At 47.6% G+C, this 27,293-nt stretch overlaps 1 protein-coding gene across 1 annotated transcript in view; it reads right to left on the reverse strand.

The window, feature by feature from the left end:
* Positions 1–21,730, reverse strand: part of cobl (cordon-bleu WH2 repeat protein) — a 62,016-nt gene extending 40,286 nt beyond the window's left edge. The window contains 1 exon segment of the mRNA XM_084442681.1: positions 21,421–21,730. Coding sequence (XP_084298807.1) covers positions 21,421–21,491 — 71 coding nt within the window. The 5' untranslated portion in view covers positions 21,492–21,730.
* Between the last annotated feature and the right edge of the window lie 5,563 nt (positions 21,731–27,293).

The following is a 27,293-nucleotide window of genomic DNA, read 5'->3' on the forward strand; positions in this document are numbered from 1 at the left end:
AAACGGTGGTAGAGCAATTATCAGACTTTCTCAAAATCGCTAGTTTTGTCAACGTTTTGATCTGAACCATTGTATATGATCATAAGTAACCTAAAAACAGGGCTAAACATGCATTTTCCCTTTACTACTCCTTTAATGTGCTTTATAAAGGGTTAGGTGATTTTGGTTTGGTGATGAGGAAAGGAAGGAATGTCATATTTCATAGGAGACCCCAATGGAGACATTTTAAAATGTATTAATATTTAGATGAATAACTTTGCCAATGTGCATTTGTGCAATGACATGAGGACATTGAGAGCAGTATGGCTGATGAAAAAATAGTTTCTGCGCAGGCAGAAATCAAGCGTGCTATGCCCAAATTCACCATCCCTACTTGTGTCCCCCCCACTTCTCAAACTAAAGTTCCCCCCTTGCGTATCAGCGCCCACGTTCATCAAATATAAATAACTAGTTTGTAAAATATAGTTTGGGATGAGACCCCCTGTCTGCTCTGCTCTCTGTCACTCAGCACCTGCAACAGAGGGGCTCATTCAGTAGAGCAACGGTGTCATGTTTCACTATGACAGACAGAGTAAAGAGAGGGAGAAATGGCTCTAGTTTACAGAGAGCTGTTATCCGGTTCCCTATTAGCATTTGGTTTAAATCTGAAATATTGCTAAATAGGCGCATTTGCTTTTGGAAATCCTCAACACCGTCTAACCAACTAGCGCTTAACTTGAGACTTTCACTTTAACTCACGAACATTCTTTGCAAACTTTTATTTTTAATTCAGCATAATGTTTGTTTTCGCACCAAACGTTTGCAAATCTAAGCAAATGGTCTGAAAAGCTAGGCTGCGTGAACTGCCTATGATTGAATGAAAAGCTGCAGTCCATTTACCATGTGGATCGGTGACATCAGCCCAATACCCTGAGTATTGTATCCTGCCTGAGTATTGTTAGGGTTGGGTTGGGTTAGCCCTAGGGTTAGGGTTAGGGTTGGGTTGGGTTAGCCCTAGGGTTAGGGTTGGGTTAGCCCTAACCCTGATACTCAGAGCTAAAACATTAATGAGACAGGAGAACTGGAGCAATGAGACGGTCGCCACGGTTATTAACTCACTGTGACAGGTGACCCGAAAAAATCTCTCTTAACCTGCAGTGTGGCACTCGCCAACAGGGGGCAGTAACAGACTGTAAAACCCAATATATCCCAATATATAACACTGAGTACAGACACCAGCATCAGATCACAGTTCCAATGTGCATCCTGAGTACAGCACAGACAGACAGACAGCTGCAGTCTCCCTCAATTATAACCCTGATGAGTCACAGGGACAGATCTACTATTACACGCACGCACACGCGCGCACACACACACACACACACACACACACACACACCATTGATGTATTAAAAGAGCTGGATGACACATTCAAGGATGGCTGCCAAATCATTCAAATGAAAGTTGCCCAAAAATGTCCAAAAACATTCTACGAATCCAATACACAGTATAGCAGCAGTAGTGTTTTTCTTGGCCCCTCTTCTAAAGAGAAATTGACCCAATGATTTAAAACTTGATAATTAATTAGTTGTTTTTGAGTGAGTGATACCCAGCTGTCCCCAGCATGTCTGTTTCTGCCCCATGCATGTCTGTTTCTGCCCCATGCATGTCTGTTTCTGCCCCATGCATGTCTGTTTCTGCCCCATGCATGTCTGTTTCTGCCCCATGCATGTCTGTTTCTGCCCCATGCATGTCTGTTTCTGCCCCATGCATGTCTGTGGGGAAAAGTATTTTTGGCCTCCATGGCATCACATGACTTGTAATACTGAGCTTGACCACTACACCAAAATCACCTCACAGCTCAGAGCTGTTCCTAGGAGCTGTTGCCCTAAATAAATTCACTATACAGTTACTATACAGTTACAGAGCTACTATACAGTGATTCAGATTCAAATTTATTTAGAAGGAGCTACTATACATGAGCAATACAGCACAACTTGGTAATCCCTCAGGCCTAGTCTACTGTGATGTAAGACAATGGCCTCTGACCTCCAATGGTTGGATGTCTTAATACTACAGGCCCAGTTATCAATACTAAAGGCTCAGTTATAGTTCGTTATTACACGGCTCTCTGAAATACTCGATTCTGATTGGACAATCGCTAATTCTACCAGTGAATTATTCAGTGAATTATTTCTTGATAATTCACCTGCTTGGAGCAGTAATCACCGGGTCACATGATGTGTCTGTGGGCGACAGGTGGAGGTTGACTGAAAGTGCCTGAACATTCTAAACATAACGGTTGGCTTTTGTAGGCTTGTGTGAAGAGAAATGCGGAATGATGATGACCTTCATGTACATTTTGATCTAAATGATCATTTAGCTGTGTAATAAGCGGAGTAATAACGTACGGCCAGCCAGACATTGCGTTGGGAACCCTGAGGCCTTACGTTATCCTTACTGAACACTATGTGGACACACACCCTAATTATATGCTTCATAACACAAGCTATGACTCATGGCTGCCATGGAAACCAAACTAAACACAACACCCAGGCATTCCATTCCCTGACCAGGGTGTACCTACCCCTCCCAGAGGCATGGACACAGGACTAGTGCCCTTCTACCCCTCCCAGAGGCATGGACACAGGACTAGTGCCCTTCTACCCCTCCCAGAGGCATGGACACAGGACTAGTGCCCTTCTACCCCTCCCAGAGGCATGGACACAGGACTAGTGCCCTTCTACCCCTCCCAGAGGCATGGACACAGGACTAGTGCCCTTCTACCCCTCCCAGAGGCATGGACACAGGACTAGTGCCCTTCTACCCCTCCCAGAGGCATGGACACTGGGCTAGTGCCCTTCTACCCCTCCCAGAGGCATGGACACTGGGCTAGTGCCCTTCTACCCCTCCCAGAGGCATGGACACTGGGCTAGTAATGGCTGATTAGAAAAATTACACAAGTATGTTCAGTTGTGTTCATACATGACCACCTCTCATAAACACCACAATCAGTTACACCACCAAAAAGCTCACTCTTCAATGGTGCAAGTGTGCTATATTTATACTGAGAAGTGAGTTTAACCATTTCAACTCGATTACACCAACAAAATGCATGACTGGGCGGAGCCCTGTGCTCTGAGCACCCTTCCTAGTTTGAAGTATAGAACGTTGACGGTGCTTAATGCACAGGAGACGTGGATTTACACACAGTGGAGACTTTCCCCTATTGTTCACTGGACAGACGGTGACTAGAAAACACCTGATTGGACAGACAGTGAATAGAGAACACCTGATTGGACAGACAGTGAATAGAGAACACCTGATTGGACAGACAGTGAATAGAGAACACCTGATTGGACAGACGATGACTAGAGCACACCTGATTGGACAGACGACGACTAGAGCACACCTGATTGGACAGACAGTAACTAGGAGACCACCTGATTGAACAGACAGTGAATAGAGAACACCTGGACCCTCGGGCATCACATGTCACAATGTTGTCATGGCAACCTTTAATTACACCAGGTAGAAGAGTTTTATTTCAATTTAATAGCAGCTGCATATTAACCCTAACCCTAACCCTCTTTTACTCTCTTATTCTCTCTCTTATGTATCTTTGATATATTGTACTTTTACTCTATTTTATCATTTTTAATGTCTTTACATTGCTTAGTGTGCACAATCTAGGAGCTGATGGAAAAACATTTCACTTCATACTTGTAAGATGTAGCATGTGATAATTAAACTTGACTTTGACTTTTTATGATAGATGTAGAGTATACGTATATTACGTGTATGTATTCCGTATATGCATGTTTTATGATATATGTTGTACAGTACTGTGTGTTTGTGATAGATGTTGTACTGTGTGTTTTGTGATATATGTTGTTCTGTGTGTTTGTGATAGATGTTGTACTGTGTGTTTTGTGATAGATGTTGTACTGGGTGTGTTGTGATAGATGTTGTACTGTGTGTTTGTGATAGATGTTGTACTGTGTGTTTTGTGATAGATCTTGTACTGTGTGTTTTGTGGTAGATGTTATACTGTGTGTTTTGTGATAGTTGTTGTACTGTGTGTTTTGTGATAGTTGTTGTACTGTGTGTTTTGTGGTAGATGTTGTACTGTGTGTTTTGTGGTAGATGTACTGTGTGTTTTGTGATAGATGTTGTACTGTGTGTTTTGTGATAGATGTTGTACTGTGTGTTTGTGATAGATATTGTACTGTGTGTTTGTGATAGATGTTGTTCTGTGTGTTTTGTGATAGTTGTTGTACTGTGTGTTTGTGATAGATGTTGTTTTGTGTGTTTGTGATAGATGTTGTACTGTGTGTTTGTGATAGATGTTATACTGTGTGTTGTGATAGATGTTGTACTGTGTGTTTTGTGATAGATGTTGTACTGTATGTTTGTGATAGTTGTTGTACTGTGTGTTTGTGATAGATGTTGTACTGTGTGTTTGTGATAGATGTTATACTGTGTGTTGTGATAGATGTTGTACTGTGTGTTTTGTGGTAGATGTTGTACTGTGTGTGTTTGTGATAGATGTTGTACTGTGTGTTTTGTGATAGATGTTATACTGTGTGTTTTGTGGTAGATGTTGTACTGTGTGTTTTGTGGTAGATGTTGTACTGTGTGTTTTGTGGTAGATGTTGTACTGTGTGTTTTGTGGTAGATGTTGTACTGTGTGTTTGTGATAGATTTTGTACTGTGTGTTTGTGATAGATGTTGTACTGTGTGTTTTGTGATAGATGTTGTACTGTGTGTTTTGTGATAGATGTTGTACTGTGTGTTTTGTGATAGATGTTGTACTGTGTGTTTGTGGTAGATGTTGTACTGTGTGTTTGTGATAGATGTTGTACTGTGTGTTTTGTGATAGATGTTGTACTGTGTGTTTTGTGGTAGATGTTGTACTGTGTGTGTTTGTGATAGATGTTGTACTGTGTGTTTTGTGATAGATGTTGTACTGTGTGTTTGTGATAGATGTTATACTGTGTGTTTGTGATAGATGTTGTACTGTATGTTTTGTGATAGATGTTGTACTGTGTGTTTGTGATATATGTTGTACTGTGTGTTTGTGATATATGTTGTACTGTGTGTTTTGTGATAGATGTTGTTCTGTGTGTTTTGTGATAGATGTTATACTGTGTGTTTGTGATAGATGTTGTACTGTGTGTTTTGTGATAGATGTTGTACTGTGTGTTTTGTGATATATGTTGTACTGTGTGTGTTTGTGATAGATGTTGTACTGTGTGTTTTGTGATAGATGTTATACTGTGTGTTTTGTGGTAGATGTTGTACTGTGTGTTTTGTGGTAGATGTTGTACTGTGTGTTTTGTGGTAGATGTTGTACTGTGTGTTGTGATAGATGTTGTACTGTGTGTTTTGTGATAAATGTTGTACTGTGTGTTTTGTGATAGATGTTGTACTGTGTGTTTTGTGATATATGTTGTACTGTGTGTTTTGTGATAGATGTTGTACTGTGTGTTGTGATAGATGTTGTTCTGTGTGTTTTGTGATAGATGTTGTACTGTGTGTTTTGTGATAGATGTTGTACTGTGTGTTTTGTGATATATGTTGTACTGTGTGTTTTGTGATAGATGTTGTACTGTATGTTTTGTGATAGATGTTGTACTGTGTGTTTGTGATAGATGTTGTACTGTGTGTTTTGTGATAGATGTTGTACTGTGTGTTTTGTGATAGATGTTGTACTGTGTGTTTTGTGATAGATGTTGTACTGTGTGTTTGTGATAGTTGTTGTACTGTGTGTTTTGTGATAGATGTTATACTGTGTTTTGTGATAGATGTTGTACTGTGTGTTTTGTGGTAGATGTTGTACTGTGTGTTTGTGATAGATGTTGTACTGTGTGTTTTGTGATAGATGTTGTACTGTGTGTTTTGTGATAGATGTTGTACTGTGTGTTTGTGATAGATGTTGTTCTGTGTGTTTGTGATAGATGTTGTTCTGTGTGTTTGTGATAGATGTTGTACTGTGTGTTTGTGATAGATGTTGTACTGTGTGTTTTGTGATAGATGTTGTACTGTGTGTTTTGTGATAGATGTTGTTCTGTGTGTTTTGTGATAGATGTTGTACTGTGTGTTTTGTGATAGATGTTGTACTGTATATTTGTGATAGATGTTGTACTGTGTGTTTTGTGATAGATGTTGTACTGTGTGTTTGTGATAGATGTTGTACTGTGTGTTTGTGATAGTTGTTGTACTGTGTGTTTGTGATGGATGTTGTACTGTGTGTTTGTGATAGATGTTGTACTGTGTGTTTGTGATAGATGTTGTACTGTGTGTTTGTGGTAGATGTTATACTGTGTGTTTGTGATAGATGTTGTACTGTGTGTTTGTGATAGATGTTGTACTGTGTGTTTTGTGATAGATGTTGTACTGTGTGTTTTGTGATAGATGTTGTACTGTGTGTTTGTGATAGATGTTGTACTGTGTGTGTTGTGATAGATGTTGTACTGTGTGTGTTGTGATAGTGACGGCCCCTGACCTCTCCCGGGGGGACATTCGAGCTCATGAAGGCATTTGTTTGCAGTTGCTAGGCAACTCAACATATGCCCCCACTCTCCAGTTACCAGGCTGCAGACCGCCAGGCCCCACCCTGTCCCCAAGCATGGCTCATATCTCTCCCTGTCCCCAAGCATGGCTCATATCTCTTCCTGTCCCCAAGCATGGCTCATATCTCACCCTGTCCCCAAGCATGGCTCATATCTCTCCCTGTCCCCGAGCATGGCTCATATCTCTCCCTGTCCCCAAGCATGGCTCATATCTCTCCCTGTCCCCAAGCATGGCTCATATCTCTCCCTGTCCCCAAGCATGGCTCATATCTCTTCCTGTCCCCAAGCATGGCTCATATCTCACCCTGTCCCCAAGCATGGCTCATATCTCACCCTGTCCCCAAGCATGGCTCATATCTCTCCCTGTCCCCAAGCATGGCTCATATCTCTCCCTGTCCCCAAGCATGGCTCATATCTCACCCTGTCCCCAAGCATGGCTCATATCTCTCCCTGTCCCCAAGCATGGCTCATATCTCTCCCTTTCCCCGAGCATGGCTCATATCTCTCCCTGTCCCCAAGCATGGCTCATATCTCTCCCTTTCCCCGAGCAGAGACATGGCTCATATCTCTCCCTGTCCCCAAGCAGAGACATGGCTCATATCTCTCCCTGCTCCCCAAGCAGAGACATGGCTCATATCTCTCCCTGCTCCCCGAGCAGAGACATGGCTCATATCTCTCTAACCACATTCAACAACGCAAAATATACACTCTTCCATCACAGTGAACACACTGAAGTTCAATACACTGAACAATGCTCAATTCTTACAATATAGAAATAAATATTCAAGAATAATTCTGACACATAACACGTCTAACACTTAACACACAGTAACACACTTTTCTCAGTTCAGACCAATAAGCAGCCACACTTTACTGGGTGAGGTCTCTTCCCCTGCCCCTACCCTGCCTCTTCCCCTGCCCCTACCCTGCCTCTTCCCCTGCCCCCTACCCTGCCTCTTCCCCTGCCCCCTACCCTGCCTCTTCCCCTGCCCCCTACCCTGCCTCTTCCCCTGCCCCCTACCCTGCCTCTTCCCCTGCCCCTACCCTGCCTCTTCCCCTGCCCCTACCCTGCCTCTTCCCCTGCCCCTACCCTGCCTCTTCCCCTGCCCCCTACCCTGCCTCTTCCCCTGCCCTACCCTGCCTCTTCCCCTGCCCCTACCCTGCCTCTTCCCCTGCCCCTACCCTGCCTCTTCCCCTGCCCCTACCCTGCCTCTTCCCCTGCCCCCTACCCTGCCTCTTCCCCTGCCCCTACCCTGCCTCTTCCCCTGCCCCCTACCCTGCCTCTTCCCCTGCCCCTACCCTGCCTCTTCCCCTGCCCCTACCCTGCCTCTTCCCCTGCCCCTACCCTGCCTCTTCCCCTGCCCCCTACCCTGCCTCTTCCCCTGCCCCCTACCCTGCCTCTTCCCCTGCCCCTACCCTGCCTCTTCCCCTGCCCCCTACCCTGCCTCTTCCCCTGCCCCTACCCTGCCTCTTCCCCTGCCCCTACCCTGCCTCTTCCCCTGCCCCTACCCTGCCTCTTCCCCTGCCCCTACCCTGCCTCTTCCCCTGCCCCCTACCCTGCCTCTTCCCCTGCCCCTACCCTGCCTCTTCCTGAACGCCAGGCTCTAGCACTGAACCCCCATACAGGCCACGCAGAACTCACCACAGAACCCCCATACAGGCCACGCAGAACTCACCACAGAACCCCCATACAGGCCACGCAGAACTCACCACAGAACCCCCATACAGGCCACGCAGAACTCACCACAGAACCCCCATACAGGCCACGCAGAACTCACCACAGAACCCCCATACAGGCCACGCAGAACTCACCACAGAACCCGGAGGTTACCAGGACAGACCACAGAACCCCGGAGGCACCAGGACAGACCACAGAACCCCGGAGGCACCAGGACAGACCACAGAACCCCGGAGGCACCAGGACAGACCACAGAACCCGGAGGTTACCAGGACAGACCACAGAACCCGGAGGTTACCAGGACAGACCACAGAACCCGGAGGTTACCAGGACAGACCACAGAACCCGGAGGTTACCAGGACAGACCACAGAACCCGGAGGTTACCAGGACAGACCACAGAACCCGGAGGTTACCAGGACAGACCACAGAACCCGGAGGCACCAGGACAGACCACAGAACCCGGAGGTTACCAGGACAGACCACAGAACCCGGAGGGTTCCAGGACAGACCACAGAACCCGGAGGCACCAGGACAGGGCTGTTCCATGAGCATCCATGTCTCAGGGGGCAGAATGAACATGGCACCGCTAGTCCTGCCTGAGCTACCACTTGCCCTCTGGGACTGATTATACTCTGCCTGCCTGGTCTCATGTACCGTGCTGTACTGCAGGTTTTGTCTGATATGTTTTTACAGATAAGCTTTGAATATTTGTCAATTTTGATAAAAAGAGTAATAGTAGTAGTATTAGTAGGTAGTATTGTACCCTAAAAAGGCGGCGGCCTACAAAAACATAAAAAATAGACAGTGGAGATACAGTATATCATAACATATTTTAACTAACAGTTTAAAAACAACAACTGAGAAACCATGTGAGAAAACATTAAAGCAAAGTAAATTCCATGAGATACGACCAAATACTTATTTTAATTTTGGGGCTCCAAAATGACTAATACAGTACTACCACGGCTAGAGCTAGCATCGCATGTAGTAATACTACCATTGACAGAGCCTCATGTAGTAATACTACCATTGACAGAGCCTCATGTAGTAATAGTACCATTGACAGAGCCTCATGTAGTAATAGTACCATTGACAGAGCCTCATGTAGTAATAGTACCATTGATAAAGCCATCACCCATATCACCTCACCAGCAGGCAACATGCTGAAGCTAAATGACCTCTGTTAAGACATGCAGCTCTGTTAAGACATGCCGCTCTGTTAAGACATGCCCCTCTGTTAAGACATGCCGCTCTGTTAAGACATGCAGCTCTGTTAAGACATGCCCCTCTGTTAAGACATGCAGCTCTGTTAAGACATGCAGCTCTGTTAAGACATGCCCCTCTGTTAAGACATGCAGCTCTGTTAAGACATGCCCCTCTGTTAAGACATGCAGCTCTGTTAAGACATGCAGCTCTGTTAAGACATGCTCCTCTGTTAAGACATGCAGCTCTGTTAAGACATGCCCCTCTGTTAAGACATGCAGCTCTGTTAAGACATGCCTCTCTGTTAAGACATGCCTCTCTGTTAAGACATGCCCCTCTGTTAAGACATGCCGCTCTATTAAGACATGACCTCTGTTAAGACATGCAGCTCTGTTAAGACATGCCGCTCTATTAAGACACGCAGCTCTGTTAAGACACGCAGCTCTGTTAAGACACGCAGCTCTGTTAAGACATGCCCCTCTGTTAAGACATGCAGCTCTGTTAAGACATGCCCCTCTGTTAAGACATGCAGCTCTGTTAAGACACGCAGCTCTGTTAAGACGTGCAGCTCTGTTAAGACACGCAGCTCTGTTAAGACATGCAGCTCTGTTAAGACATGCAGCTCTGTTAAGACACGCAGCTCTGTTAAGACATGCCCCTCTGTTAAGACATGCCCCTCTGTTAAGACATGCAGCTCTGTTAAGACATGCCGCTCTGTTAAGACATGCAGCTCTGTTAAGACATGACCTCTGTTAAGACATGCAGCTCTGTTAAGACATGACCTCTGTTAAGACATGCAGCTCTGTTAAGACATGAACACTCCAGGTTACTGTAGGTCTGTCTAGGAATGAAAGGTAAAGTACGTTAGGCATGGCGACTAGGTGAGTTGAGGCATGGGAAATCAGAAGGCGTCCTATATCTGCAAAATTATAGAGATTTATTACGTTTTGACGGAGCGTTTCTATTTTAACCAGCACAGCTTTTCTTGCCTTTACGACACTGGCTCATCATCTCACGTGATGCTACTCGGCCAATCAGGTCTGAACATTCCCAGTCAGTGAGTGAGACAGGAGACGAGAGGCAGTCTGGGAGTTAGATACTCCGGCCATTTTGTTCCTGCAGCACGGGATCTCCTGCAGCAATCTTAACATCAGCGAGGCAGGATGGGCGGACTACACCTGGCGTGCGGAGTGGGAGGAGAACACCTGCAGACTCCATGGTTTCATCCCGGCCGCCGGTCCTTCCCCTCCCGGGATGTTCTTACCCAGACCAGCGTGGGTGAGGCTTAATCACCTCCAGACCGGCGTCCGACACTTCCGCTCATCGATGCTCAGATGGGGCTTGGTATCCCGTGCGGCGTGCGAGTGTGGCGCTGAGGAACACACTGCAGACCACGTCATCCAGGACTGTCCGACATACCGGACACCCAACGCAATGCATGACCTGACGGTTTTGGATAACAAAACGGTGACATGGCTCCTGGAGGTGTGCTGGATATATAGCCCCGGTGACCCCTCACCCAGGCTCAGGGTGGTAAAAGGATGGCCCCTCGGCCCCGAGCCTGGGGGGAGAGGATATACATTAAACCCACACAAAGAAGAAGTACGTGACTGAGAAGAGAGAAGGCATCTCACATGCCGTGCTCTAAAAAGAGACAAGAGGACGGCAAAAATAAAGCCTTTAATCAAAAAGGGCTTAATGGGAAATAGAGCCTGAGACCCCATCACCCATTAAGACCTTTGACCCCATCACCCATTAAGACCTGAGACCCCATCACCCATTAAGACCTGAGACCCCATCACCCATTAAGACCTGAGACCCCATCACCCATTAAGACTCTCCTCTGGGTCATAGTTTATCAAAATAATACATTCAGTCTGTGTTATCTGAACATTTACTGTGGAGACAAGGATAATTGTTTGGGTCAAGCTGATATTACCACTGAAGAGGCCCAAGACACCTCACCTTTGTTATGAGCTTCATTATGAATAGCAGCGTTTGAATCATGATGTCCTACATCCAGAGACGGATGTTTCCTCAGCCAGGCGCCAGCTGCATAGATAAGCCTGAAGGACAGTTCTCTATCTGCTTGTGATTGGTGGTTCTGACCCGGCCTGCTGGGGTCGCTAAGCAACGCCATCTGTAGAAGAATGCCTGTAGCTCTGCCTGGGAAGATCCTATCAGCGTCTTAGCTGAGGACAGACGGTTTGTTGTTGTCATTAGCTGAGGACAGACGGTTTGTTGTTGTCATTAGCTGAGGACAGACGGTTTGTTGTTGTCATTAGCTGAGGACAGACGGTTTGTTGTTGTCAAGCGTTATTGATTAATCTCACTCTTGGGTACATGATTTCAGAATGTCGATGTGTGCAGTGGTGGACTTCCATGATAATGGACAGGCTCTTCATGTTCATTTGTCCCATGGGCAGTTCCAAACCCCCTTGTTAGTTAGGGAGACATTGTTAGTATTAACCACCTTTACCATCAGTATTTCTACTTTTGTTTATTATTGTCTTAAACCACCAGTGACCTCTTCTCTCCTCTAACCACTGACTGCTTTTACAAAATGAGACTCATCACATCTCTGCTCTTAATACCATGTCTCTTGATGGCCTGAATGAAGGGTTTGATATCAACCCGTTTTTTTCGGGTCAGTCGAATATTTTGCACAGCTCACGTCTGAGTTTCCTGTTATTATTTAGAACACTTGCATTTCAACATGTGGGCTTTACCTGAATATAACTACTGTACAGAATGTTTTAGTACTTCTGCACACTTCAATACTCTGGATGGTCTTCTCTCATGTCCCTGTGTGGTGAATCAGAGAGGGTTCGGGTCTCTACACAGCGCTCTTTACTCCCCTTATCTGTGTTAGGGTCTCTACACAGCGCTCTTTACTCCCCTTATCTATGTTAGGGTCTCTACACAGCGCTCTTTACACACTCCCCTTATCTGTGTTAGGGTCTCTACACAGCGCTCTTTACGCACTCCCCTTATCTGTGTTAGGGTCTCTACACAGCGCTCTTTACGCCCCTCATCTGTGTTAGCCCATGTTTTCATACTAGACTGTTGAAGGTCTTGACTGAGGGTCTGTTTAGATACAGTGTTCCCCTGTCATGGGTTCTGTGATAGTGTTCCCCTGTCATGGGTTCTGTTTAGATACAGAGCGTTCTCCTGTCATGGGTTCTGTTTAGATACAGTGTTCCCCTGTCATGGGTTCTGTTTAGATACAGTGTTCCCCTGTCATGGGTTCTGTTTGGATACAGAGTGTTCCCCTGTCATGGGTTCTGTTTGGATACAGAGTGTTCCCCTGTCATGGGTTCTGTTTAGATACAGAGCGTTCCCCTGTCATGGGTTCTGTTTAGATACAGAGCGTTCCCCTGTCATGGGTTCTGTGATACAGAGCGTTCCCCTGTCATGGGTTCTGTTTAGATACAGAGTGTTCCCCTGTCATGGGTTCTGTTTAGATACAGAGTGTTCTCCTGTCATGGGTTCTGTGATAGTGTTCCCCTGTCATGGGTTCTGTGATACAGAGCGTTCCCCTGTCATGGGTTCTGTGATACAGAGCGTTCCCCTGTCATGGGTTCTGTGATACAGAGCGTTCTCCTGTCATGGGTTCTGTGATACAGAGCGTTCCCCTGTCATGGGTTCTGTGATAGTGTTCCCCTGTCATGGGTTCTGTGATACAGAGCGTTCTCCTGTCATGGGTTCTGTGATAGTGTTCCCCTGTCATGGGTTCTGTGATACAGAGCGTTCCCCTGTCATGGGTTCTGTGATACAGAGTGTTCTCCTGTCATGGGTTCTGTGATACAGAGCGTTCCCCTGTCATGGGTTCTGTGATACAGAGCGTTCTCCTGTCATGGGTTCTGTGATACAGAGCGTTCCCCTGTCATGGGTTCTGTGATACAGAGCGTTCCCCTGTCATGGGTTCTGTGATACAGAGCGTTCCCCTGTCATGGGTTCTGTGATACAGAGCGTTCCCCTGTCATGGGTTCTGTGATACAGAGCGTTCCCCTGTCATGGGTTCTGTGATACAGAGCGTTCCCCTGTCATGGGTTCTGTGATACAGAGCGTTCCCCTGTCATGGGTTCTGTGATACAGAGTGTTCTCCTGTCATGGGTTCTGTGATACAGAGCGTTCCCCTGTCATGGGTTCTGTGATACAGAGCGTTCTCCTGTCATGGCGTTTCAGAGCAGCGCTGCAGGTTCAGCACAACTGAGCACCAGCTACATGATTCTACATTTGTTTTGTGACACGTTGATGTTGATACATTATATATACACACACACACACACACACACACACACACACACACACACACACACACACACACACACACACACACACACACACACACACCAAATTGGTAGAGAGGCGGTGAAACAGTGTGATGCTGACGCTCTTCAGCAGGGTGAATAGTAGGAGGGTTCCTATACGTTTAACCTGTACCTGCTGAACTCTGACCCCATTATAGGGCCACTTCCTCTCCCCCGTGTATATATAGCTACCACTCCCTCCTCATGTTTTTATTGGCCCTGATGAAGGCTACTCTGGTCGAAACGTTGGGCCCTAAATAACGTTGGGCCCTAAATAACGTTGGGCCCTAAATAACGTTGGGCCCTAAATAACGTTGGGCCCTAAATAACGTTGGGCCCTAAATAAATCCACCAGCTACTATACAGGGTGTGGACATTCCTTCTCTCCTCAAGTCTCATATGTTCCCAGACGATGACTGAGAGACACCATGAAACGGCCTCACAAGACAAAGCACAAACTTCTGAGCAAACAAACCAGCTTAAATCAAACTCAAGACACAGAAATGACACAGCCTATGAGCCCGATATGATGGATCCACCAGCACCTTCATTCACTGCCCAACAACATGCTGACCAGTGTTCTATTAGGGGGGCGGCTGTAGCTCAGTTGGTAGAGCGGGTCGTTCAGTGATCGAAGGGTCAGTGGTTCGAATCCCAGCTCAGACTGTCCACATGTCGGAGTGTCCTTGAGCAAGACACCTTACCGCAAATTGCTCCCAATGAGCAGGTTAGCACCTTGCATGGCAGCTCCCGCCATTGGTGTGTGAATGGGTGAATGAGAGGCCATTGTAAAGCGCTTTGAGTGCCGTGGTGGAAAAGCGCAGTCCATTTACCATTTACCATTAGAGTCGCTTGGATTGTGGGTCAACATAAAAAAAATAGAGCTGAGCCCTGGCGTGGTGAGAGAGAGAGAGAGAGAGGAGCTGAGCCCTGGCGTGGTGGGGAGAGAGAGAGAGAGGAGCTGAGCCCTGGCGTGGGGAGAGAGAGAGAGGAGCTGAGCCCTGGTGTGGGGGGAGAGAGAGAGAGGAGCTGAGCCCTGGCGTGGGGGGAGAGAGAGAGGAGCTGAGCCCTGGCGTGGGGGGAGAGAGAGAGAGGAGCTGAGCCCTGGTGTGGGGGGAGAGAGAGAGAGGAGCTGAGCCCTGGCGTGGGGGGAGAGAGAGAGGAGCTGAGCCCTGGTGTGGGGAGAGAGAGAGAGGAGCTGAGCCCTGGCGTGGGGGGGGGGGGGGCTGAGCCCTGGCGTGGGGGGAGAGAGAGAGGAGCTGAGCCCTGGCGTGGGGGGAGAGAGAGAGAGGAGCTGAGCCCTGGCGTGGGGGGAGAGAGAGAGAGGAGCTGAGCCCTGGCGTGGGGGGAGAGAGAGAGAGAGAGGAGCTGAGCCCTGGCGTGGGGAGAGAGAGAGAGGAGCTGAGCCCTGGCGTGGGGGGAGAGAGAGAGAGGAGCTGAGCCCTGGCGTGGGGGGAGAGAGAGAGAGAGAGGAGCTGAGCCCTGGCGTGGGGGGAGAGAGAGAGAGGAGCTGAGCCCTGGCGTGGGGGGAGAGAGAGAGGAGCTGAGCCCTGGCGTGGTGGGGGGGAGGAGCTGAGCCCTGGCGTGGTGGGGGGGAGGAGCTGAGCCCTGGCGTGGTGGGGGGGAGGAGCTGAGCCCTGGCGTGGTGGGGGGGAGGAGCTGAGCCCTGGTGTGGTGGGGGGGAGGAGCTGAGCCCTGGCGTGGTGGGGGGGAGGAGCTGAGGCAGGAGTGAAAGAGGACCATCCTGAGCTCGTCTCGTACCGTTGCATAATTCATCAGGTGTCTTGTGCTCCTCCCTGACCAGTTTTCTGAGGGGATGAACACAATGATGAGAACGACAGACTTTCTCAGGGCTTCCTCTTCCCATTAGTGCGGCTCAGGGAGCTGAGCTCATCACAGGTACAGGGAGCTGAGCTCATCCAGGCCCAGGTACAGGGAGCTGGGCTCATCCAGGCCCAGGTACAGGGAGCTGAGCTCATCCAGGCCCAGGTACAGGGAGCTGAGCTCATCCAGGCCCAGGTACAGGGAGCTGAGCTCATCCAGGCCCAGGTACAGGGAGCTGAGCTCATCACAGGTACAGGGAGCTGAGCTCATCCAGGCCCAGGTACAGGGAGCTGAGCTCATCCAGGCCCAGGTACAGGGAGCTGAGCTCATCACAGGTACAGGGAGCTGAGCTCATCCAGGCCCAGGTACAGGGAGCTGAGCTCATCCAGGCCCAGGTACAGGGAGCTGGGCTCATCACAGGTACAGGGCGCTGAGCTCATCACAGGTACAGGGAGCTGAGCTCATCCAGGCCCAGGTACAGGGAGCTGAGCTCATCCAGGCCCAGGTACAGGGAGCTGGGCTCATCACAGGTACAGGGCGCTGAGCTCATCACAGGTACAGGGAGCTGGGCTCATCACAGGTACAGGGCGCTGAGCTCATCACAGGTACAGGGAGCTGAGCTCATCCAGGCCCAGGTACAGGGAGCTGGGCTCATCCAGGCCCAGGTACAGGGAGCTGGGCTCATCCAGGCCCAGGTACAGGGAGCTGAGCTCATCCAGGCCCAGGTACAGGGAGCTGAGCTCATCCAGGCCCAGGTACAGGGAGCTGAGCTCATCCAGGCCCAGGTACAGGGAGCTGAGCTCATCCAGGCCCAGGTACAGGGAGCTGAGCTCATCCAGGCCCAGGTACAGGGAGCTGAGCTCATCACAGGTACAGGGAGCTGAGCTCACCACAGGTACAGGTACAGATACGGCACCAGTTTATTACACCATTTACAATTTGTAGACACACTCAGATTTTCTAGAATGCGGTGACCATGATGGAAACAGCTCTAAGTGGTATTTTCACCTTGCTGAGGGGGTGACTATACAGTTACTGTAGGCCTCAAGTTGACCTATTTCTAGTTTGAATTTTACCTTGAAAACCCTTATTAGACTATGCTGCTTGATAAGCATAAATGATTCACAGCTTCTCAAGGCAGAAGGTTCAGAGGTCAGTTAGCTCCTTTAGCATCTCATTGCAGCGCAGTGAGCTATATGATCCTCACCCGTAAGAGGACAGGGTCATCTAAACACTTATCCCTTCCTCATGAGGACAGGATCATCTAAACACTTATCCCTTCCTCATGGAGGACAGGGTCATCTAAACACTTATCCCTTCCTCATGAGGACAGGGTCATCTAAACACGTATCCCTTCCTCATGAGGACAGGGTCATCTAAACACTTATCCCTTCCTCATGAGGACAGGGTCATCTAAACACTTATCCCTTCCTCATGAGGACAGGGTCATCTAAACACTTATCCCTTCCTCATGAGGACAGGGTCATCTAAACACTTATCCCTTCCTCATGGAGGACAGGATCATCTCCAAAACATTCAGAAAAGCCAATAAATCATCTCTACACACAAACTCCAGCAGGCAGGAGGCCGGGGTCCTAGTCTGACAGGTGACCGCTCTCCCAGCTGGGAGTGAACAGAAGGTAATAACAACTAGTTTGGCCTTAACTGTGATATAATAACCACCTACCACAGGCCTTAACTGTGATATAATAACCACCTATCACAGGCCTTAACTGTGATATAATAACCACCTATCACAGGCCTTAACTGTGATATAATAACCATCTACCACAGGCCTTAACTGTGATATAATAACCATCTACCACAGGCCTTAACTGTGATATAATAACCACCTATCACAGGCCTTAACTGTGATATAATAACCACCTATCACAGGCCTTAACTGTGATATAATAACCATCTACCACAGGCCTTAACTGTGATATAATAACCATCTACCACAGGCCTTAACTGTGATATAATAACCATCTACCACAGGCCTTAACTGTGATATAATAACCATCTACCACAGGCCTTAACTGTGATATAATAACCATCTACCACAGGCCTTAACTGTGATATAATAACCACCTATCACAGGCCTTAACTGTGATATAATAACCATCTACCACAGGCCTTAACTGTGATATAATAACCATCTACCACAGGCCTTAACTGTGATATAATAACCACCTATCACAGGCCTTAACTGTGATATACTGTAATAATCAGGCCTTTACTGTGATATAATAACCAAATACCACAGGCCTTAACTGTGATATAATAACCACCTACCACAGGCCTTAACTGTGATATAATAACCACCTATCACAGGCCTTAACTGTGATATAATAACCACCTATCACAGGCCTTAACTGTGATATAATAACCACCTACCACAGGCCTTAACTGTGATATAATAACCATCTACCACAGGCCTTAACTGTGATATAATAACCATCTACCACAGGCCTTAACTGTGATATAATAACCATCTACCACAGGCCTTAACTGTGATATAATAACCACCTATCACAGGCCTTAACTGTGATATACTGTAATAACCAGGCCTTAACTGTGATATACTGTAATAACCAGGCCTTAACTGTGATATACTGTAATAACCAGGCCTTAACTGTGATATACTGTAATAACCAGGCCATATACCACAGGCCTGACGTGAGCTATTGCTTTAATGGTCACCAAATATGGCAATACGCAAGTAATAGACACACTCCAAATAATTTGTACTAATACTGTAGATTACATTAAAGTAGAAAAACCTCTGTGTAAAAAAGCTCTGTGTATTATATGGACATGTCCTCCCAGCTCTGTGTTTTATAGAGACATGTCCTATCAGCTCTGTGTTTGATAGAGACATGTCCTATCAGCTCTGTGTTTGATAGAGACATGTCCTATCAGCTCTGTGTTTGATAGAGACATGTCCTATCAGCTCTGTGTATCAGAGACATGTCCTCCCAGCTCTGTGTATCATAGTGAGACATGTCCTCCCAGCTCTGTGTATCATAGTGAGACATGTCCTCCCAGCTCTGTGTATCATAGTGAGACATGTCCTCCCAGCTCTGTGTATCATAGACATGTCCTCCCAGCTCTGTGTATCATAGTGAGACATGTCCTCCCAGCTCTGTGTATCATAGTGAGACATGTCCTCCCAGCTCTGTGTATCATAGACATGTCCTCCCAGCTCTGTGTATCATAGACATGTCCTCCCAGATCTGTGTATCATAGTGAGACATGTCTTTGAGGATAAAGGCTGTGAGGTGGGCGAAGCTGGCCGGTATCCAGGCCATTAATAACAGACTGACCATGGTGCAACAAGGCTCTTTTGTGAACTCCTCCATCACTATGAAACCACATACTGCTTTAGTAGCTCCCTCCAGCTGGAGCAAAGCTAGCTTAGATTTCCAAAGCTGGTCACCCAGATACGAAGGTAAGAATTGCATCTCCTCAGAAGAACAGTCTCTGCTTCCCCTCAGAGTGTTTTAATGAGCTGCGCCTTGCCTGCAAAGCCACCACTGCCTCTATGGAGACGCTCGCCTCGCTGACAAAACACAACACAGTGGCAATCAGGGTGATTTATGAACACAAGAATGTCAGAAACTGCACCGTTTCCCCAATAATTATTTTCAGACCCGGTGTTAGAACACATTAAACTACGGAAATGCATTAGGGCCAACAGCGGAGTTTTTTTTATTTTTTTATTTAAGCTTCTGAGTTTAAAGTCAGAAATTCAGACTTTTTTCACAGAAGTTATTTCTGACTTTTTTCTCAGAAATTCCGAGTTTTTTTCTCAGAAATTCTGACTTTAATCGCAGAAGTTATTTCTGACTTTTTTTCTCAGAAATTCTGACTTTAAAGTTAAAGAAACTTAAAAAAAAAAAAAAAAAAACGTAGTTGTTGGCCCTAATGCTCTTCCGTATTAAACAGACGTTTCCCATCAAATGGTGAGCATCCAACACTTCATTCCCTGCATTCTGGTGAATTTTTATGCACCAATGTGTGCTGGATTAGCTTTTCCGCTGCTATCTTCGCTAGTTCGATAACTCGAATGCCAATGTGGCAATTGAGAACGAATAGCTTGTTGACCACAACATATAGCTACATAGTTACTAACATCAGAAGAAAACTGTGGTTACATTACTTACTAGTTCTGATACCCGTTGAAGCAATCAGTAATTGAACATTTAGTCCATTAATATGCCCTTCTCCCCCCCAGAACCCAAGATGTACTGCAAACTGCTCAAAAGCACATTGCTAGATTCTGTAGGCCGAGAGAAATCCAATGATGTCCACCTCTTGACATTTGGTCAATTTTACTGACCGCTAGACCAACCTTAAGATATTTTCTTGCAACAGTTCTGATCGCTAACATTGTTAGCATAAGTAGGCTAAAACATGGCGAAATTCATAAGTAATGACTGCATGATGACAATGACGGTGATTCCTATTGTAAAATGGAAGTCTTTGTAGCGGCGGTTGAAGGAAGACTGATGGCTGAGTGGTGTTGGTCTCGTAAACCGAAGACCAAAGTTCAATCCCCATCCGCACCACTGTGATAAAAATATATCATGAAACAGAGGTGTCAGTTTAAAACAAGTGTGTGATGATTAAACAAACTGACTAGGGACAAAGCAGCAAAGCTCCGTAGGCCACCGTTGATTTTCTACCTTTTCTTATTAATAAAGCTTCATCATCATCTTCTGCAGCCCCTAGAACCATAGGGTAAAACACACTGATCAGGGACAGGCCTAGAACCATAGGGTAAAACACCCTGATCAGACCAGGCCTAGAACCATAGGGTAAAACACACAGGGACAGGCCTAGAACCATAGGGTAAAACACACTGATCAGGGACAGGCCTAGAACCATAGGGTAAAACACACAGGGACAGGCCTAGAACCATAGGGTAAAACACACAGGGACAGGCCTAGAACCATAGGGTAAAACACACAGGGACAGGCCTAGAACCATAGGGTAAAACACACTGATCAGGGACAGGCCTAGAACCATAGGGTAAAACACACAGGGACAGGCCTAGAACCATAGGGTAAAACACACAGGGACAGGCCTAGAACCATAGGGTAAAACACACTGATCAGGGACAGGCCTAGAACCATAGGGTAAAACACACTGATCGGGGACAGGCCTAGAACCATAGGGTAAAACACACTGATCAGGGACAGGCCTAGAACCATAGGGTAAAACACACTGATCGGGGACAGGCCTAGAACCATAGGGTAAAACACACTGATCGGGGACAGGCCTAGAACCATAGGGTAAACACACTGATCGGGGACAGGCCTAGAACCATAGGGTAAACACACTGATCGGGGACAGGCCTAGAACCATAGGGTAAACACACTGATCGGGGACAGGCCTAGAACCATAGGGTAAAACACACAGGGACAGGCCTAGAACCATAGGGTAAAACACACTGATCGGGAACAGGCCTAGAACCATAGGGTAAAACACACTGATCGGGGACAGCCCTATGATTCAAGCTTCATGTTGACGCCTCGAACACTCTAGCGCCACCAACGTGTCAAAGTTGGAGGTGCATTTATATTATAGGCAACCTTTGAGCCGTATGCCGATTTTCAAAAGTGAGGTTGGATTCCTTGGATCAACCTATGATGTCATTTTCCGCCATAAGAGTTTTTTTTTTTTTTTGCCATATTGAATTTTGGATCTTCAGACCAAGCCTCACAAAAGAGGGATTTTTGAAAGCAACCACTCGAATGAAATGCTTACAGTAGCCTACCACGCAGTGTCAAAATAGTGTGATAACATTTTGCGAGATTTAAGTCAATCCTGATCATTTCTTACCCCATCGGTGGTTTTGTGGCCGCGTTCACTTCTCCATAGTCCATATTGGGATTGTGGCACTGTGTACTCATATCTTATGATATAAATATAAACTTCAAATGCTCTCTACTTTCATTAGTCCTGCCACCAAGGACATCGTCCGGTCATATTTGACGCCATTAGGATCAGATCACCTACGAGTAGGCTAGAGCAAAAAGACAAGTTCTTTTACTACTACTTTGACTATAATTCCTCCATGATAAACACGGCTCCCCAGCAGCGAGCTGGATCCATGAGTAGAAAGAGTGAACGCGACACCGCGCAGATGACTCGGGTCTATTTCCACACTGGGACTCGAGGTTAACCCTCCCTAACCCTGGTAGAGCACTGGGACTGGTTAACCCTCCCTAACCCTGGTAGAGCACAACCCACCAGACGCGCACTGGGACTGACCTAGAGCACAACCCGCCAGACGCGCAATATGGGACTGTTCTAGTAAAGCACTGGGACTGGTTAACCCTAACCCTGGTAGAGCACAACCCGCCAGACGCGCACTGGGACTGTTCTAGTAAAGCACTGGGACTGTTCTAGTAAAGCACTGGGACTGGTTAACCCTCCCTAACCCTGGTAGAGCAGCCCGTAACCCGCCAGACGCGCACTGGGACTCGACCTAGTAGAGCACAACCCGCCAGACGCGCACTGGGACTGCACTGGGACTGTTCTAGTAAAGCACTGGGACTGTTCTAGTAAAGCACTGGGACTGTTCTAGTAAAGCACTGGGACTGTTCTAGTAAAGCACTGGGACTCGAGGTTAACCCTCCCTAACCCTGGTAGAGCAGCCCGTAACCCGCCTGACGCGCACTGGGACTGACCTAGTAGAGCAGCAACCCGCCAGCAGCACGGCAGAGGGATCTGTTGTTAAATGAACAATAGCGTCAAATATGCGATGTACGACGGACCAACCATGCTCTTCAGCGCCAGATTTGAGGGAGTTTAGAAACGGCCTAGGTCTTTATTCGCCTGTCTCTGTTTCATACTTTAACCGAACTTGTTGTCCGCCCTCGTCAGCACTCATGTCATCATGCTCACTGATCCAGTCATTCAGCTGCACCTGCCGGCCGGCAACAGAACAGCTCCTCAAATAGCCGGACAGGCTCCTACTGAATCAAATATAACCTGTTCATTAGTTCAAATAGCCGGACAGGCTCCTACTGAATCCAATATAACCTGTTCACTGAATACGAGAGAAGCCTGTGTGAAGAACTCAATTCATCGTCACGTTATGCATCGATTAGCCCGTAAACTATAGAATTTGGCTACAATCAAACGTTCAATTAACACTGGGTAATTGCACTCTCTCGCCACAAGAGGGCAGGGCAGTCTTGGTTATGACCTCCACTGCCAAAGTGTTAGGGACCACATTCAACTGGTTAAGACCATTACAAATAACCTGGACAACCTGGACATGGACACATTTGTGAGAGTTTTTGCTCAGGGAAATAGGAGACTGTTGTTGTAGAGTGGAGGAGGGAGATTGGATTAAGAAATTAGAAGATTTTTGAGCAGTTACATTTCTAAGAAAACAAAAGAAAAAAAGAAACAAAAAGTTATAAAATGTAAATATAAAATACAGTATGTGGATTTTTTGAGATGCATAGATGCCTAATGGCCATGATCCAATAAGATACATGTTGTTGTTGGTTGTTAAAACTTGGATGAAGTCTTAGAGTAGAGGCCTGACCAAGTGAATCCATTTCTTGGGGGTTGGAGACGGCTAACAACCCAATTCCATGAAGAAAACACTTATCAACAAGAACAACAACAAAAAATGTTCTGGAGCATGATGTGTCCGTATGATTGCCCCAGGGTTAGGGTTAGAGAGCCCCAGGGTTAGGGTTAGAGAGCCCCAGGGTTAGGGTTAGAGAGCCCCAGGGTTAGGGTTAGAGAGCCCCAGGGTTAGGGTTAGAGAGCCCCAGGGTTAGGGTTAGAGAGCCCCAGGGTTAGGGTTAGAGAGCCCCAGGGTTAGGGTTAGAGAGCCCCAGGGTTAGGGTTAGAGAGCCCCAGGGTTAGGGTTAGAGAGCCCCAGGGTTAGGGTTAGAGAGCCCCAGGGTTAGGGTTAGAGAGCCCCAGGGTTAGGGTTAGAGAGCCCCAGGGTTAGGGTTAGAGAGCCCCAGGGTTAGGGTTAGAGAGCCCCAGGGTTAGGGTTAGAGAGCCCCAGGGTTAGGGTTAGGGTTAGGGTTAGGGTTAGGGTTAGAGAGCCCCAGGGTTAGGGTTAGAGAGGCTAACCCTCTTTCTTATTATTATTCTCCTCGTTTTTTGTCTCCTTCATAACTTCTTCATACTTTGTGCTAGAAACTTCATTCAAACTTTAAAATGTTCACGATGTTTAGCTCTTTAATGGATGTAATCAGATTTGTCACATTTTTGAATGATGATTTGAGAAAACTCACAATAAAAGCAGCTTTATTCAGCTTGGCTTTGACTCAAGGGACCTCAACTCTGTGGGGAAGACTTACTTTTTGTATTTCTCCCCAAAAGAGTTGAAGGGCCCATATTGCATGGAGTACTCAGCCCCTCTGAAATGCTATAAACACCCACTTAAAAACTACAGGTATCATGATGGTTTCTTTCTTGTGACGTCTTCAAAGTGAATGTTTAGGCTATTGCTTCAGTTTTTCAGCAGGATTTTTGAGGCTCTGTTATTGAATGAATGACTAAGCCTTTTGACTATGTGACAAGAAATGCAAAGGGCCCCCTGAGCTCTTGGGCCCCTGGGCCTGGGCCCGGCAGGCCCATTCAGTAATATGTCTTTGGGTGGCTGTATTTGGCCAGCTCTGTGGGACCCCACTCGGGTCACAGCTCAACTTTCACAATTTCACAGACTCCACCGGAAACATGACCTCTCGCCCTGCGCTGTCCCTGGGGCGGAGGTAACTATCCCACCCCCACACAGGACTGTCCCTGGGGCGGAGGTAACTATCCCACCCCCACACAGGACTGTCCCTGGGGTGGAGGTAACTATCCCACCCCCACACAGGACTGTCCCTGGGGCGGAGGTAACTATCAACCCCATTTCACCACAAGGAGCCTTACAGCCACTGATTGCATTTTTTTTTGCCACTTTTTGCCACATTTTGTCTTGTTGGCTTGGGACTGTCCTGAAGGACTGTCTCTAGTACCCCCACACAGGACTGTCTCTAGCACCCCCACACAGGACTGTCTCTAGCACCCCCACACAGGACTGTCTCTAGCACCCCCACACAGGACTGTCTCTAGCACCCCCACACAGGGAGAGGCCTGTTTGTTTCCATTTGTGGATCGGGCCCGTGATTCGGATCTGCTGGTGTGGGCCCTCAGCCTGCTCTCTCTCTGCTGGGCCCTCAGCCTGCTCTCTCTCTGCTGGGCCCTCAGCCTGCTCTCTCTCTGCTGGGCCCTCAGCCTGCTCTCTCTCTGCTGGTGTGGGCCCTCAGCCTGCTCTCTCTCTGCTGGTGGGGGCCCTCAGCCTGCTCTCTCTCTGCTGGGCCCTCAGCCTGCTCTCTCTCTGCTGGTGTGGGCCCTCAGCCTGCTCTCTCTCTGCTGGTGTGGGCCCTCAGCCTGCTCTCTCTCTGCTGGGCCCTCAGCCTGCTCTCTCTCTGCTGGGCCCTCAGCCTGCTCTCTCTCTGCTGGTGTGGGCCCTCAGCCTGCTCTCTCTCTGCTGGGCCCTCAGCCTGCTCTCTCTCTCCCTAAACTTGTCTTCACAAAGGTGGGGAATGATTCTCAGTGTAGGGAAGAATACCCTGAAGACACAAAATGGCTCCAGTTTAGCTATTTAGAGATGAACATGGTTCATCTGCGTCATGGTGGCCTGCTACTCTACAATTATTCCCACTTTGACAAACATCAAATCTGCCAAGAAACACAAAGCCATTAAACTGATCCTGATCATCATTGTTGTATTTTTCAGTTTTTGGACCCCATACAATGTAGTCATATTTCTGAAATATCTGCAAACCCAAAACCATTTGCTTGACTGTGAGGTATTTCAAAACATTAACCTTTCTGTGCAATGGACAGAGACCATTGCGTTCACTCACTGCTGCTTGAACCCGGTCATCTATGCTTTTGCAGGCCAGAGGTTCAAGCAGCGTGTTCTGAGACTGTTGAAGGAATGGACACCTGGGTGTGTCCCCTCGTCTCTCAACACTGAGACATCTGAGATCAGGATGTCCTCCAGGTCCCCTGCCACCTGCACAGCCGTAGCTTAACCTGTAAAGCACAGTCTATATTACACCTTCATCCAAAGCCACTTACAATAACTGCATTTAACGTACATAGTTGGTCAGTGTGCTACTACTCACCAGAACTCACAAGTGCATCTACTTTCTAAACAAGTGACTAAGAGCATAATCTAGTGCTAAAGCCAAAGTGCAAGAGTAGCAACATATAAATACAATAGGTGCTTTACTATAAAAGTAAACACAGTCGTTTGTGATTGTCACCTGAATAAGGAATCAATGATTTCATGTTTTGGGTTTGTAGACTGTAGGCTGTTTTTTCCTCTCTGAGTGTGAAACATTGGACATCAGTTTTTGAACAAACTAACCACAAATGCCCCACTGTCACCTGCAGACCTCCCTGAGTCCGATAGATACCCCCGTGTCTGCTGTGGATGTCGTAGCATTTAGTTAAAACACACACGTACACACAGACATACACCAGCCCACTTCCGGCTTTAGGCCTGGGCCAAGGCAAACACTCACCAGTGTTTGCCATGTCTCTCCTCTGATGCTTTTTTAGCCTATCTTACTCTGAAATGTAATTTAATGTAATGTATTGCTTTATAAATGTTCTAACCTGGTAGACAAACATACTCCAGGAGCTTGCTCGATCGCCTTGTTGAGAGGGGTCAGGGAAGAATTTTTACAGCTCACTTATCTGTCCCCCGGGTGATTACTGTTTTTTTGCTTCCCTCTGGAATATGTAGGGGTGGGTCGTATGCCCACCTCCCTTGTTCTCTGTAAAGCGCATTGTGTTGCCTCTGGGTATGAAATGCGCTATACAAATAAAGCTTTGATTGATTGATTGATTGTTATCTATTGTATAGCCAAGAGTCATTTGTTGTTGTGTATCATATAGGCAACGTGTTCAAGTGACTGAGTGTAGGCGTGCAGTGGTGCAGAGTGCACAGTAGTGGAGTCAGGTGTTATATGTTGTAAAGACAAGGTGCTCAGAGTGAGAACAGGATGGAGAGACAAGGTGCTCAGAGTGAGAACAGGATGGAGAGACAGAGGTGAAGGGAGGAAATGAGCATCTATGTCTGGTGAGCCGGCTCAGTTGCAGGGCACTTCCTGCCAGCTCCAGCGATTCACATTCAGCTGCAAATCCACCAGGGCTGGGCCCCTTCAACCAGGGCCCCTTCAACCAGGGCCCCTTCAACCAGGGCCCCTTCAACCAGGGCCCCTTCAACCAGGGCCCCTTCAACCAGGGCCCCTTCAACCAGGCCTGGGCCCCTTCAACCAGGGCCCCTTCAACCAGGCCTGGGCCCCTTCAACCAGGCCTGGGCCCCTTAAACCAGGGCCCCTTCAACCAGGCCTGGGCCCATTCAACCAGGCCTGGGCCCCTTCAACCAGGGCCCCTTCAACCAGGGCCCCTTCAACCAGGGCCCCTTCAACCAGGGCCCCTTCAACCAGGCCTGGGCCCCTTCAACTAGGGCCCCTTCAACCAGGGCCCCTTCAACCAGGCCTGGGCCCCTTCAACCAGGGCCCCTTCAACCAGGGCCCCTTCAACCAGGGCCCCTTCAACCAGGGCCCCTTCAACCAGGGCCCCTTCAACCAGGCCTGGGCCCCTTCAACCAGGGCCCCTTCAACCAGGGCCCCTTCAACCAGGCCTGGGCCCCTTCAACCAGGGCCCCTTCA

This window comes from Borostomias antarcticus (genome assembly GCF_949987555.1).
Source record: "Borostomias antarcticus genome assembly, chromosome: 8".
Lineage (NCBI taxonomy): Eukaryota > Metazoa > Chordata > Actinopteri > Stomiiformes > Stomiidae > Borostomias > Borostomias antarcticus.